Here is a 15,277-nt window from a genome sequence, read left to right as displayed (position 1 = left end):
ACTCCAAGGCTGAAATCGTTCCAAGTGAAAATGGTAGAGTTTATTCACTTAAACTATTTTCCCAATAATGTATATATAGCATTTGCAATCAATCTGTAGCGCATATATTCATATTAAAACGATCAATGATGTGGATCTAATAAACACCATATCGATATCATGGATGCGTATCTAAACTTATGTCTGATGGCAATATCAGTAGCTTTTAGAATTGAAACGATCATGGTGTGTGAAGTGGCAACGTCACATGCATCTATCATGTCGCAGTGCTGGAGTCCTTATTATTGTTCATTTTCCTACAGTCACTTTGATCCGTGCAACACTAGTACATCATATCATTCATCCAAATTCAAGACCGCTAAGTATTATTGTTCATTTTCCTACAGTCATCTTTGAGCTAGCTAGTACAACAAAACCACCAAAAATTAAAATAAAGTTTTGTAATTCTTGCGAGCAACTCTTGCATGAAATCTAACCATGTTACAAAATCTATATTGAAGGCATGCAATGCAAACATAGAGTTGGAAACAAGATCATGGCTTTCTTCCTCCTCTGCATCTCCTCGCTCCTCATCTTTGTTACCACCTACATCTTCCAACCGCTCATCGACGCCCACCGCCGCCTCCCGCCTGGCCCTCGCCGGTTACCGGTCATCGGCAACCTCCACAACATCGGCAGGGACCCGCCCCACAGGGCGTTCGCCGGCCTCGCCAACCGGTACGGACCGCTCGTGTCCGTCCGCCTCGGCGGCGTCCGCGCCGTCGTCGCCTCGTCCAGAGACGCCGCCAGGGAGATCCTGCACCGCCACAACGGCGACCTCGCCGGCCGCGGAGGCATGGACGCGTGGCACGCGTGCGGGCACCACGGCCACTCCATCATCGCGCTCCCGCCGCGCCGCCGGTGGCGCGCCCTGCGGAAGCTCTGCGCGGAGGAGGTGTTCGCTCCGCGGCGGCTCGCCGAGCTGCGCGCCGTGAGGGAGGACGAGGCGCGCAAGCTCGCGCGCGCGGTGTCGCCGGTGGAGGTGGCCGTGGCGCGCGTGGTGTTCCCGCGTGTGGCCAGCGTGCTGTGGCGGAGCATGTTCTCCGAGGAGCTGGACCCCGCGACGGCGCGCGAGCTCTGGGACGTGGTGCGGGAGGCCGTGGTGATCGCCGGCGCACCAAACATCTCCGACTACTTCCCGGCGCTCGCGGCCGCCGACCTGCTCGGCGTGAGACACCGGATGGAGAAGCTCGTCGGGTGGACGTACGGGGTGATCGACCGGCAGGTGGAGGTCCGGCGGCGTCGCCGGGCGGCCGGCGAGCCGCGGAAGAATGACTTGTTGGACGCGGCGCTTGACATGGAGATGGAGGGCGAGGTGGACGGGGAAGGGTTGGTGATGAACCAGGACGCCACGAGAGGAATGTTCATGGTAATAACAAATGCATTCTAGTAACTCGTAATTTTGGCAAACAAAAGTTTTGGCAATCCAAAATTTAACACGTTTCAATTCTCAAAAATTTATTTAGTATATACATACATAAATTCACCAGGACTTGCTCGTCGCCGGAAGTGGATCGACTACAAGCACAATAGAGTGGGCAATGGCGGAGCTCCTCCAAAACCCAAGGTTGATGGAGAAGGTCCAAGAGGAGCTCAAACGTGTTCTAGGCGCAAGAACACATGTCGTCGAATCCGACATCGCCAAACTCTCTTACCTCCAAGCCGTCGTCAAGGAGACGCTACGGCTCCACCCCACTGTCCCAATAGGTCTCAACAAGGCCGAGGCCACGGTAGAGATCCAAGGTTACAAGATCCCCAAAGGAACAACCGTGTACGTGAATCTATGGGACATTTGCCGGAGGGCGAAGGTGTGGGATGATCCGGAGAAGTTCATGCCGGAGAGGTTCGCGGACAGGGACGTCAGCTTCGTGGGGACGAACTTTGAGCTCATCCCGTTCGGCGCCGGGAGACGGATTTGCCTTGGGATGCCGCTTGCTGACAGGATGCTGCATCTGATGCTTGCCTCGCTGCTGCATCGGTTTGAGTGGACGCTTCCTGACGGCCAAGTTGGTGGCGTAGACATGGCGGAGCAGTTTGGGCTAGTGCTGTCAATGGCTATACCGCTTCGTGCTGTAGCCAAACAAATACGATCTGTAAGACTTTAACAATGCGATTGTATTGTCAAAGAAAGTTTCTTTACGAAACTGACTTCAAACCTGCATTTCGCCAAAAAAAAGATAAAAGAAAAAGACTTCAAATCTGCAGGATGAGTGGTGGATCAAATAAAATAAGCAAAATTCTAATGGGCCTACATGGATCGTCATTGTTATCTTCGGTCCAATCCATGATGGGCTTCTGGGCTTGTATACTCGTATTCTATCTGAATGAATGCAGACGCAGAGCAGAGTGATGGGCCTGAATGGATCATAATTTTTATTTTCGATCCAACCATCATCATGATGGGTTTGTTCGCTTGTGGGCCTGTACTCGTATTGTATGGGCCATCAGGCCTGCAGAAAAATGTCAAGGAAGGCTGTATTTTGGGTGGGTCATGAGGGGAGGCCTGCAGAAAAAAAACATGGGCTGCAAATGGGCAAAAAACTGAAAATGGTATAAATTCGGCAGAATCATATGTAGAACTTCCCAAATTTTCTGAAAAATTGCAAAGCTGAAGGTAAAGTTATGAGCTAAATCCCCGGAAATTTCAACTACAAACTCCGTTTCATTTGAAAGATATGAAAATGGAAATCTTCAGGGTGCAAATACAATACATAAAAAGGATAATCACCACCAATCTTTGCCATTTCCTATTTGTTGTACCTTGCATGCTTTAGATTGCATTATTATGGTGCTAGTAGATGAGCTGAAAAGATCACAAGATTGGTCGCCAGCATAAACTAGGAAGCCTATGTTCTCATCTCATCTGCATTTAGTGGCAATTGAATTGAGGTGATGTGAAACCTGGTGCACTTAACCCATTACTTATGATTGATGACGAAGGCCAAGATCCAGATGCTTGTTTGTGACTCAAGCATTCACCGGACCAACGGGATTTGAGAGCTTTTAAATCATAGATCATGAGTAGCTTCATCAAATATCAGCAGAGCCTAGCTGCCTTTTGTTAATATAACTCTATTGTGTTGGACATTACTTCCTCTTGTCTGAGTTACTTTCTATTATTATTTGGGTTTTTCAGAGAAGGAGATACAGGGTTAATACTTTGCTTTTTTTTTTACATAGTTTGCCAATAGTCGCATCTCTCTGTAACACACAGTCAGTGCAGTATTCACGCCCAGTTGATCCAAAACGTTACAAAGAAATCACAAAATGGTAATATATTTTTTTAGATAATGGATAGCAATCCGGCTTCAGCCTCCTCAGCCAAAGAGGATCAATCCCAATTATTACATAAAGTAGCTTTTTCTACGATCACGCAAAGTTTTTAACAAATAAACCAACTCAAAATCCAATTCTCAAATTAAAGGACCATCTATTTAAAATAAAAAAAAATGAAGTGCTTCCCTCTTGAAGGACCGACTTGCTAAAATGAAGAGGTCCCGATCGCTTTTCACTTCACTACAACTGTCCAAAACCGGAGCCAATGTGTTCCCTTACATAGTACCTAAAAAAGATTTTGATCAGCATACATCAAAAACCACATTATTTCTAGTCGGCTATATTGCCCAACATAAAACTGCAGCTCGCGCCAATAAGTATAGATTTGAATTACACCCCCTTGCTTAGCCCATTGGTAGAACAAATCGTTCGTACTTGATGGTGGGGAGATACCCAAAGCTGCGACTCGTAAAATATGCATGGCATTCGTATTATTTTTCAGTGGAAGGAGTAATCGATCGATCATTGGCCAACACACATTGGCAAGATTTAGTGATTGCATTTTTGGATTGAGCTAGCTGGCTATACGTTCTTGCATTGGTCCCAGAACCGGTGGAATGTATTCAAAACCGTCCTGTATGTCCGTGGTCCATCGAAATTATTGCATCGGTTGCCATGACCTCTGCAGACTGTGCTGTTATACGGTTTAGGCGGTGTACTTGCCCCTGTCCCTGTAACCTAGTAGTTGCACACTAATGTTATATCTCCAGACAAAACAAGGACATCTAGTACACATACATAATGTCGATCAGCCTTGTGAGATAGATGGACCACAGAGAAGTCAGGCTATTGATCATAAGAGAGTACGGGATGTTTGGATGCGAGGTATACTTTAGGAGGGTCACATTGGATGTTCGGACGCTAATTAGGAGGACTAAACATGAGCTAATTATAAAACTAACTGCAGAACCCCTATACTAATTCGCGAGATGAATCTATTAAGCCTAATTAATCCATCATTAGCAAATGGTTACTGTAGCACCACATTGTCAAATCATAAACTAATTAGGCTTAATAGATTCGTCTCGCGAATTAGACTCCATTTGTGTAATTAGTTTTATAATTAGACTATATTTAATACTCCTAATTAGTATCCAAATATCCGATGTGACATGTACTTAATTGTATCCATGCACCCCACGTAAGGTTGCATTATTGGGACTACTGGGAGCAAGCAATAATGCAAGCTTTCAGTTGAGTCCCGGCAAGGAGATGTTGAGAGAGTTGGGATTGGAGCTGATCTGAACCTTTTGGTTTAGCGTTCTCATCGATCCACAAACAAGTTGTGGACCTGATCCATCTCAACCACATTTCCACGCTAACAAATTAAGGCCACCGGCCGCCGTGTCGGGAGGAACCAGGCCCCCACTGTTCCATCTGTCAGGCATTGTTCAGGAACCATAGTCCTTGTTTACTTCCCTCCAAACTCCCAACTTTGACACTATGCAAAAAGAAGATTTCCCATCACATCAAACTTGCGGTACATGTATGGAGTACTAAATGTAGACGAAATCAAAAACTAATTGCACAGTTTTGTTGTACTTTGCGAGACGAATCTTTTGAGCCTAATTAGTCAATATTTGGACAATAATTCACAAATACAAACAAAACGCTATAGTGTCGCATTTATGGCAAAATGCCAATTTGGCACCTCCCAACTTGGGAAGTAAACAAGGGGTTTAATTCGAGGCCAGGTTTGGTTTCAGTTTCTTTAATCCAGTGACGGATCGGAGAGAGGCGGCGCCCAATCGATTCTTGAAGTACACTGCCATTGCACATGCACTGTGTGTTCACCGCCCCTGGCTGGCCCTGATGCCACCTGCGGCATGCAGGTCGTACGTACAAATGAAAGGGTCCGGTACTGGGCTGGACACTCTTGACTTGACTCCATCGGGCTTGTTCATCCATACACCCATGCATGTTGCTGGGTGCACACTAGCCATAGCCTTCAGTTGTTTGATCGAGGCTTTTCATTCCGTTCCCAGTGTGGCTTCTTGCCTTTAGTTATTAGTTATTTTCTCCCTTACTTGATTCTTCATCGTCATTCCCATCTCTTGCTCGGTCTAGGGGCATTACTGAACCCAAGATCTATCACAAGCAGATTCCACTGGTAGGCGTGGTGGCCCTGCGTGATCAGATCGGGGGGGGGGGGGGGGGGGGGGGGGGGGGGGGGGGCGGGGTGTTGCGGGGCGGGACCAAGCAAGCTTGAATTTATTCCCGGCAAGGATGCTGATGACGACGAGAGCTGGAACTCTGAACCTTGGTCTTCATCTCCAGTTCGCCGCAACTTGCAGAACCTGGACGCTCGACAACCGGTATCTAAATGAATGGGAGAGGGATGAGAGATCAATGATTGGCGCCCGGCCAGTCAGGAAATTCAGAACCAACCGCTAGCTGAGTTCAGGTAGTAGCTAGGTTCTCCGGTGTCCGTTTTCACCTCTGATGGCCTCATCTGATCCGCGCCGGTGCAGCCATGACGACGTGTCTACTAGCTAGTACCTAGGACGCGTCGTCCGCGCCGGGAGAAGAGAACCCTACAGAAAAAGGCAGCAGTGCAAATTGAAGGCATACAGTGCAAATTGAAGGCCGAGCTCGATTGATCATTGATCGACCGACCTAGGACAAATAATGTTAGAATGGATGTTCTCTGTAATCACGAGCATAATATTCCAGTCCGGACGGCATGCGGTGGCCCCGGCCACATGGCGGCGACGCCGGCGAGCTGCATACCATCCAGCAACGGAACGTGAACCCGTACGCACGTCGTCCGATATGATCCTGTGGCGCATGCATGGCCTGCCTCTGCTCATGTCAGTAATTAGATTAGATAAACCATGGCCTGTCTCTGCTAAATGAACCACTCTAGTCACACCGTTTTTACTGCTATACCAATCGGGAAGAGAGACTGCAGTTCGCAAGCTAGCCCAGGCTGGAATGGCTCCCCCTCGTGATTTCAGAGGAAAAATGCGTTTTAGATCATCGTTTTCACAGCGGAAAGCGTAGCGCGTTTGTAGTCCAACGGTTAGGATAATTGCCTTCCAAGCAATAGACCTGGGTTCGACTCCCGGCAAACGCATCTTTTTTACTTAGTTGTTTCTTTTATTTTTTTTTTGCTTCCTATTTTTTTCATCCATATGAATTGTCATCTGTAGTTAGTTCGATCTTTCGCTTTTTGACATATCATGCATATAACAGGCCATGGTTTGATATTAGTTATATGCAACATGACCCCTGCTGCGAGCAGTTAATTAAGAGATCAATCATGGCCAATACGTACACACACTGTTTTCCAGGTGATCTGAATTTGGTAATTTGGCCGTCAACACGCTACTCGAGGATCGACTTCCGGTCCCGATCGGTAACCTCCCTCCAGTACCGGGTGCTCGACTAGTATCGCTTGGTCAGTATTAAATGCCACACTATTTAGTACCGGTCGGTAACACCAACCAGTACTAAATTGCAAGTCACGTCGCGATGTTGCAGACCGCAGTTTAGTACCGGTTGATTTTACTCACCGGTACTAAAGTTCATTCCTTTTCTTTTTTTTACCCTTTTGTTTTAATTCGTATTCGTATCCGACGAAGCTTTACTAATAATATTACATTAATATATCGATTCATTCAAATCTAAGTATCACAAGAATCAACCCATTCAAATAATTAACACTCAATAATCCGTACATCAATACTTAAGGTCTTAAAGAGAACAAATTCAAATCCATAAGAAAAAGGTACAATAGGAGTACATCCTTGCATGCTACATATTTAATAATTATGTAGATATGCCACATAGTTTAAGTCTCCAATCGTAAAGCCTAGAACTTCATCAATATAAGTTAGAGCATGAATTAGTGCACTCTCTAACGCTTCACAAGAACGGTCACATGCACTACCATAAATCTCGAATAATGGAGACGACATCAGCTAAAATGGCCTTTAGAAAGTGAGATGAGCTTGGAGCTTGAAATCTTTGGTGCGTATCGAGTTTCCATCAGTGTAACTATAATTCAATGCATCCAAGACTTGAGCCAGCATCGCATGAAAGGTCATTGCTGCCAAAGTTTGACTAAAGACATCCTAAAAGAAGAGAATAACGTGATGAAATTTAAAAGATGTAACATAATTAAAGATAAAAGGATGATTAGATATGTGTTCCACACCATGTCATGTTGATTCAGCTGACAAAGCATCTCAGTAGTCCTAGTCACATTACTTTCTCTCTTCTCGAGCACCTTTATTCAAAAATATGAGAAGTCTGGTATAAAAGTACCCATGAACCTTAAGCTGTTGTAAGCAGGTCTCCACGGCGGTCCTTTTAATAGTTACCCTACTTAGTGCTAATTGACCCCACATGCAACAATTGAAACCATCGGGATGGGCTGTCGTGGTACTCTCATCCGGTTGGCCTACTTGAAAAGAGATATTTACTTTTTTTAAAATTTCGTGGACCAACTATCTCGTATTGCACTAAAGGAGAAGTACCACCTAGAGCTTCGATGATATCTTTCCGACATCTAATACTGTCAATATTATTAGGAATTATTCATGTGTAGTAAAAAATTGAATTACAAGAAGGAAAGAATATTACTATGTTGGGAATTGTTCCTCTGCTTTGATCGCTTTTTGGCAAGTCAATGACGTGATTAGGGAAGTGAATTATTGGAGGACAAGCCAACGATGGCTCCTCAAAAATGTAGTGTCCACGGCTGCTGCCACCACAGTGGCTACCCCCACGACCGCCACCACCACGACGAGAAGAACTTCCACTTGCCATAGTTAGCTCAAACTGTCCAAATAATTTTGTGAAAAGATAATTTGCTACCATTTTTCTTAACTAGTCAACTTTGCCACCAATAATACATTGCCATTTACGCACATTATATACATTGAAATAAATCTAGACCATTATTTTATAGCCATCCACAATTCTATCACAATGCTACCTGTGAATATCTACATGTCCTCTAAGAGATAAAACTTTATTCCATAATTGTATCATAAAAAATAATTACTTAGCATCCAATACAAATTGGTACTCAATTCAAGCAAAATCATAGTCATTTAAATCCAATATAAGTAGCAAAATCATTTTAATGCATCAAAATCAAAAATATCGAGAAAAAAGAAAACCTAACCGGGGAGGGCGCGTGGGAGAGGTGAGGGAGGGAGAGGCGCGGCGATGGCCCGCGGGGGAGGCGGGGGAGGGAGAGGTGCGGCGACAGGGATGGTAACCGGGGACGGGGTGTCGGTGGTCGAGGATGGGACGACGGCGACGGGGACGACGGGTGACGGGGAGGGGACGGGACAGAGGTGACGGTGATGGAGACGGGGATGGGACGGGACCGGTGGCAGTGCGCGAGGGCGACGGGGGCGGGGCCGGCACGGCGCAGAGGGAGGAACTGCTAATTTTGAAAACTACTAAGTGTTTGGAGAAGATGAAGTATTTGTATGTGGGACACTTTAGAACCGATGCTAGACTTTGCCTCGTACTAAATTCCTCCATTTAGTACTGGGTAGGGCTCCCAACCGGTACTAAAGTTGCTAAATGGCAGGACCTAAAATTAAGGGCATTTAATACCGGTTCCAACCTTTGCCCGGTACTAAATTCCTCCATTTAGTACCGGGCATGCTTCCAACCGGTATTAAAGCTGCCAAATTGGTGGGAGCTAAAACTGTCCGCCTCCAGCAATTTTCTTTCCCACACACACTATCTTAATTTTAATAAAATATTTCAATCATTACGCCAAAGTTGTCACATATATATATGTATGTATATATATATATATATATATATATGAAATAGTAGAGATAAAAATTCATCACAAATATTAACTAGAGTACATTACATATGAAATTCATCGTACATATTAAATATTACATAAATAAGATACTTAGAACCTAGGATCGTCCATATCATGATCGTTAATCATCTCCACATACAAACTACGATTTATATCGATAATGTCGATGCCTAAGAACCTATCGACATAATCTCGACATAATTTAGCGCATATATTAAGTCTTACATAAATGAGATATTTAGAACATAGGATCGTCCACATCACGACCGTTAATTTGGGAGACAAAAAGATACACCAATCCTAAAATAATGGTACAACATGAGATCTACGAGTCCACCTACTCTGGCTGAATATCATAAGAAAATCTTGAAATAATTTTCCAAACGTCTCTTGGAGCAAATGCCACATTTTCATAATAGAAGTATGTTGGCCCAATAGCCTATCCAGGCAAAAGACCTGTTCACTGAGCATGGCCCATTTTGGCAATCCAAAACCAACCATAAGTCAATGGGTCAAAGTCAGTGAACAAATCTTTGTCTGAACCGGCTATTAGCCACCATACTTCTATAATGAAAATACGGCTCCAAAAGGTATTTGGAAAACTATTTTAAGATTCTTTTATGATATTCCGCCAAAGTTCGTGGACTCAAAATTCTTCTGTTCTCCGGTATTGGAGGAGCAGAGATGTTACATCTATTGCCGGTATATCTGCATCGCATTACGTGAAAAATAGACATACAGCTTCGTATGAGATAAAGAAGTTGATCAATATTAGGTAGGGGAAAGATAGAGTAAATGTGTTTATAATATTTAGTCCTCACTCTAAAACTCTCAATTCTCTTCGTTCTAAAATATCAACAAGTACTCCATTTGTAACATAAAACTCATTCTAAAAAACTCTCCATTCTCCTTACTATAAAAAAAACTCTCCATTCTCCACGTTCTAAAAGATCAACAAGCTAGTACTCCATTTGTAACATTCACCTCACTCTAAAAAACTACCTATTCACCTCACTCGAAATCTAGCTGTCGGCCTGATCCACGTGCCGCCATCTAGTACCAGTTGAGGCTCCAAACCGGACTCTGATGGCACTATGGGTGACGATCGATACTAACGCTACGCGTTAGCATCGGATGAAAAGGTACTAACGTGTTGAACAAATGCTCAGTTTTTCAGTAGTGACACACATAAAAATGCTTTCTCTGCTGTATCCTGCAGAGATATTTCTTCTGAGACATGTAAGTAGCTCCGAACCAACCAAATCAACGTACAGTCGTCCCTGTTGCGAGTAAATCGCCGATGTCGAGGAGGACTGCGAATCAATTGTCGTCCTCGCCATCAGCACGTTGCACCTCCTTTTCCGTCGCTGATGGGTCATTTTTACGAATAAATTTATACACAAATGTATTCGTCGTTAACGATGTCTAAAAGATGAGAAATAATTCCTACGTTATTTTCAACATAGCTTTATCAATATTTTAAATAGTAGGTTATGACATTCAGCGAAGATCTCTAATAAACCGCTATAACCCACTAGTACAACACTACTGCACCGACGGTTGGATCCAAATGCTCCGCTATTTGGAACATTGATTATTATTAAGCCACTAATGATCCAAGTTGCACATGCCCGGGTGCACCTGTCCATTGTCTTCTTTAATGCCCATTCAATTCCATGCCTTTTGTAGCCCAAGTAGTAGTGAAGTGTGTGAGTGTGAGTCATCACTAGGAAAGGAACTTCTGTATCAGCTGACAGATTACTAAAGATCTTAATAAATGAATTCAGGGGGTGTTCATCAGAGGTTGACAGTTTTCTTCATCTCATCCTGTTTTTAGTGGTTGGCACTCGCTAGGGGGCAAGAAGATGCTAACACTGCACGTCTGTTTTCCATAAGAGTGGTACAAATCACTACTGTACTATCTTAATTTACATTGCTGCATTGCTGTTCTACAGTACAAAGTACAAGCACATTGCATTGCTTGATGATACAGCCTTGTAGTTTCCTTTTCTTTACAAGTACATATATAATAAATAAAATCAAAAATAAATTCCTAAGAATAAACCTAATAATTAACAAATAAGTACAAATTAAATAAAGAGCAGAAATGAGCAGATTAAACAACTTCCAAGTCTAAAACCACCAAAAGTCAAGAAGTATTTATCTCATTTTCCCCCTTACTTGGTTGCTTTTTTCTTTAAAAAAAAAGCTAACCAAGAATAAGGTACATTGATGACTTTTAGTTGCTCTTTTCCGTACTCTTGTCCCCCTTCTTCTTCCCGGCCGGCGCCGGTGCTCCGGCGGCGGACTTGTCGTCGGTTGACCTGACGACGCCGTCGTTGCCGGCGAGCATGAGGTACTTGTCCTTCCTGGTGAGCATGGTGCACCCGTACCCGAGCGCGTCCCCCATCCTCCTCTGCACGAGGTTGGCCACGTCGGTGCTGGGCGCGGCGCCGGTCCTTGCCGGCGACGTGTCCACCTTCTCCAGGAACTGCACGGTGTAGCACATCCTCGGATTCGCCATGTAGTAGAGCGGGTCGAAGCACTTGAGCCCGCCGGCGGTGGTGGCGTAGAACATGGAGGTCTCGACGGCGACGCCGACGGGGACGACGTCGTCGCTGAGCTCGGTGAACAGCGGGCTGAACCGGAGGAGGTAGGGCTCCCGGCAGGTCGTCCCCTCGGGGCAGACGACGACGAGGTCGCCGCCGGCGAGAAGCCGCGCCATCACCGCGCCATCGCTGCGGCGGTCGCGGGTGAGCCGCACGGTCCGGCCGATCGGGGAGATGAGTTCCGAGAGGCGGCTGAGGCTGTAGGAGACGGCGCGGACCTGGCGGTCGAGCGCGACGGAGACGTAGACGGGGTCGATGAGGGTGCGGTGGTTGCAGGCGAAGAGCTGCCCGCGGCCGCCGGAAGGGAGCGCCGGCCGCCCGCCCTTGAGCCGCCACGACATGCCGGTGGCGGCGAGGATGGGCGTGGAGTACTTGTAGGGGACGGCGAGGGCCACGGCGAGGCGGGCGGCGCCGAGGAAGGCGCCGAGGGGAAGCCACAGGAACATGGCCAGCGTGTCGGCGGCGGTGGGGCGGAACGCCAGGCGGCCGTCGTGGAACACCACCGGCTTCGGGTACTTGTCCCGTGCCAGAGGGCGCCACCGCCGCTTCTCGTCGGAGCTCGCCACGAAGATCTCCTGCACGTACGTACGTTCAGAAAAAAAAATCAATTTTTGTCCGGAGAAATGGAAATTTGGGATCTGAACCATGAAATCCAAGGTGTTGTACTGTTGGTTTGCTACATTTTGGGAAATAAATGAAGATGGGGAATTTTGGTTGGATCACAGCTGAGAGAGAAAGAGACGTGTGAAATGGTGAATGATTGATCGAGAGGTGCACGATGAGGACGGCAGCAACAGTTTGAAAGATGCCCGTGTGCAGGGCGTCAAGGACATTGGGCTGAACGTGCTGTCCCTGTCAGCCATACAGATACCTAAAATACGTATCTTTCTACTGTTGCCAGCCAGCCAGCACACGACCAAAAGAACAATATGGATGCTGTCTACTCGATCTCATAAAACCATGCATACTACTTTGATGAACAAGCAAGGGAGTAGGTTATGCATGAGCAGCAGAATGCAACATGCATGATTGAAGCATGGAAAACTAAACTACTAGGATATTGGAATAATTTTAAAAAAGTTTGAATTTTCAAGTCAAATTAAGAAGGGAAAAATACTGAAAGTGTTGCATGAGAAAAGAACCCTATTATAGCACTCGTCCCATGTTGTCCTACCTTGCAGGAACGTGCGACAGGATGGTCGAGGAACTCCGTCGACCCAGCAAACCCCACAACGGCCGCTGCCAACGCCATCAGCGCCTGGCCGTCGGCGTCCTCCATGAGCCCGGTGTAGAACCCCCACTTCACCTTCATCTCCGGCGCGACAACGTGCTCCACCCCTAAATACTCTCTCAGGAACCCGTCCACCATGACCCTGGGCATCGCCGTCACGCCCACCACAGCCGGCCTCCCGTTCCCCTTCCCGGCGGCGGCGGCGGCGCGCACGGCGTCGAAGGCCTCCGCGGCGAGGTCGTCCATGAGCCACTTGGGCAGCACGGCGCGTCCGGCGCGGAACCGCCCCGCGCGGAGGCCGCAGAAGGCCGCCGCCGCCATGGCCCGCACGGCGGCACCGCGGTTCAGGCAGAGGGTGAGCGGGTAGAGGAGGAGGAGCAGCAGCCCGCGCAGGTAGCCGCCGGCCTCGAGGGCCACGAGCATGAAGTACGGGAACAGTTCGCTGGCGGCGGCGCCGGTGCGCAGCAGCGCGGCGTCGACGTCGACGACGAGGGTGGTTGCTTGCGTGGACGCCGGCGGGAGGGCGCCGTGGTGCACCACCGGCGGGGGAAATGGGTCTGTCGGCGGTGGCGATGTCGAGGGCTTGGAGACGGCGGTAGTGGCCGGGCGGCGGGGGTGGAGGAGGAGGGAGAGCATGGCGGAGGCGAGCTTGTGGGCGAGGAGGAGCTTCTTCTTGGCCATGGCGGGCGGCCGGGCGTCTATGAGATGGCTATAGAAGTAGCTGCAGGATGAGCAGTTATTGTTGGCAACCGTGACTCCGTGAGATTGTGGAAGAAGTAGAGATACGATGGTCCATCAGCCCATCCGTGTTTTTATAGAAGGGGAGGAGAGCGAGGTCACAATGCAATAATGCAAGCCAAGTATGCAACTCCATCCATCTGGCTAGAGCTTGCATTGTTTGGTCTGGCTGGATGATGGCACAGGTCAAAGTCTTGTGTTCATTGCTGCCTTTTTGTGACTTGTTGCGAACAAGATGGCCTGGACGAGAGAGACAGAGGCGTGGTGCGGTGTGGTGATACAGGTACAGGACATGCAGGATGGAGGTCGTGGGACGAAAGCGACGTACATACGGGTGTATGGCGGTCGTGGTAGTGGTGGTGGCGGCCTGGCACGATGTACTAGCGTACGACCTACACGTCCAGAGAGACCACAGGGTACAATTGTACAAAAGAAGACGTACGTGCATTATCGTTTGATGCAACACGAGGACGAAACTTTTTGCAGTTGCATAGCAGAACTGCATGCATGGCACGGTAACAGTTCGTTTAGTAGCAGGTAAACAGCTTGTTGTATCACAAGACCTGCAGCCATGCGGCCAGCCACCCGGCCGGCCAACGAGGAGACGACGAGAGGCTCTAGACCTCTAGTTTGCAGGTTGTTCACGTCAGCATGCAGGCCGGGTTTTCCCGGCTTCCTGGGCAATGGGGCCACCTGTGTTCGTTAGGCCTAACTTTTTTTTTTGTCTCCTACTCCGATCGTCCCAGTCAATTCAACGCCTGCCTGCTTCTCCATCGGCCCCCTCCTGCATGCACTGCACGCACGCGGCGCGAAGCAAGCCGTGGTGTCCTGCACGCTCACACGAGACGCGTCGTCCATGGAGGACGTACATACAGGTGGATGCATGTTACGAAATGGAAACGAAGGTGGTTGTGTGCATGCGTGGCGTGGTTTTTGTCAGTGGCATTGCTTCACAGGTTACTCAACTTGTGACGTGCAGGGGGCACATACAGTGAAAGAAAAAGCATGCATGTTCCACAAGAAGCATCTCGCTCGATCGAACATTGCAAAGCGGCCGGTACACAAGTACTGTACCGCAAGCAAGGGCGGCCGGGATACACCGGTACTGCAATCGTGCCATGAGCAGCAAGTGTGCCGACCTGCTTGCATCTCAGCGTCAAGTGCCATCACGATGATTAAACCAACACCACCATGCATGCACTTGGGTGTCAAAAAAAAGATCATGGTGCAACAAAAAGCAACGCACGGTTGTTATCAAGCCTCTCCAAGAACGCAACGCATTTCAGTGTCAAGAGCCATGCACGGTTGAGTGCGTCGTCAGCATCAAAGACCATGATGCAATAACAAACGAAACCCACGGGCCACGGCATTTCGGTGTCAAGCGCCATGCTAGGCCGCCATCATCATCACTAGCGCAGTGTTTTTTCCTTATATTGTACGTGTTCTTTTATATCAATAGAAAAAAACTGTTTCTTAAACTAAAAAAATTGTAAAGGTTCGGCCAAATAATCTGACATGCATGCA

General features: G+C 47.5%; 2 protein-coding genes and 1 non-coding gene across 3 annotated transcripts; 2 read left to right on the top strand and 1 right to left on the bottom strand.

The window, feature by feature from the left end:
• The first annotated feature begins 343 nt into the window (after positions 1-343).
• Positions 344-2,269, top strand: LOC117834646 (geraniol 8-hydroxylase). The gene is made up of 2 exons (XM_034714182.2): positions 344-1,408; positions 1,530-2,269. The coding sequence occupies exons 1-2, from the start codon at positions 503-505 to the stop codon at positions 2,142-2,144; spliced, it is 1,521 nt and encodes a 506-aa protein (XP_034570073.2). The 5' UTR covers positions 344-502; the 3' UTR covers positions 2,145-2,269.
• A 4,110-nt stretch (positions 2,270-6,379) lies between these two features.
• TRNAG-UCC (transfer RNA glycine (anticodon UCC)) lies at positions 6,380-6,451 on the top strand. Its single transcript has one exon. It is a non-coding gene; the product is annotated as a tRNA-Gly (tRNA).
• Positions 6,452-11,041: 4,590 nt separating this feature from the next.
• On the bottom strand, positions 11,042-13,821 carry LOC117866261 (probable glycerol-3-phosphate acyltransferase 3). Its single transcript, XM_034750423.2, has 2 exons — positions 12,959-13,821; positions 11,042-12,359 (listed from the first exon to the last, which is right to left on the bottom strand). Exons 1-2 carry the CDS (start codon positions 13,694-13,696, stop codon positions 11,415-11,417), a joined length of 1,683 nt encoding a protein of 560 aa, XP_034606314.1. The 5' UTR covers positions 13,697-13,821; the 3' UTR covers positions 11,042-11,414.
• Positions 13,822-15,277: the final 1,456 nt, after the last annotated feature.

The sequence above is a fragment of the Setaria viridis genome, chromosome 8, assembly GCF_005286985.2.
Source record: "Setaria viridis chromosome 8, Setaria_viridis_v4.0, whole genome shotgun sequence".
NCBI classification, from domain to species: Eukaryota; Viridiplantae; Streptophyta; class Magnoliopsida; order Poales; family Poaceae; genus Setaria; species Setaria viridis.
This window is presented reverse-complemented; position numbering and strand designations above follow the sequence as displayed.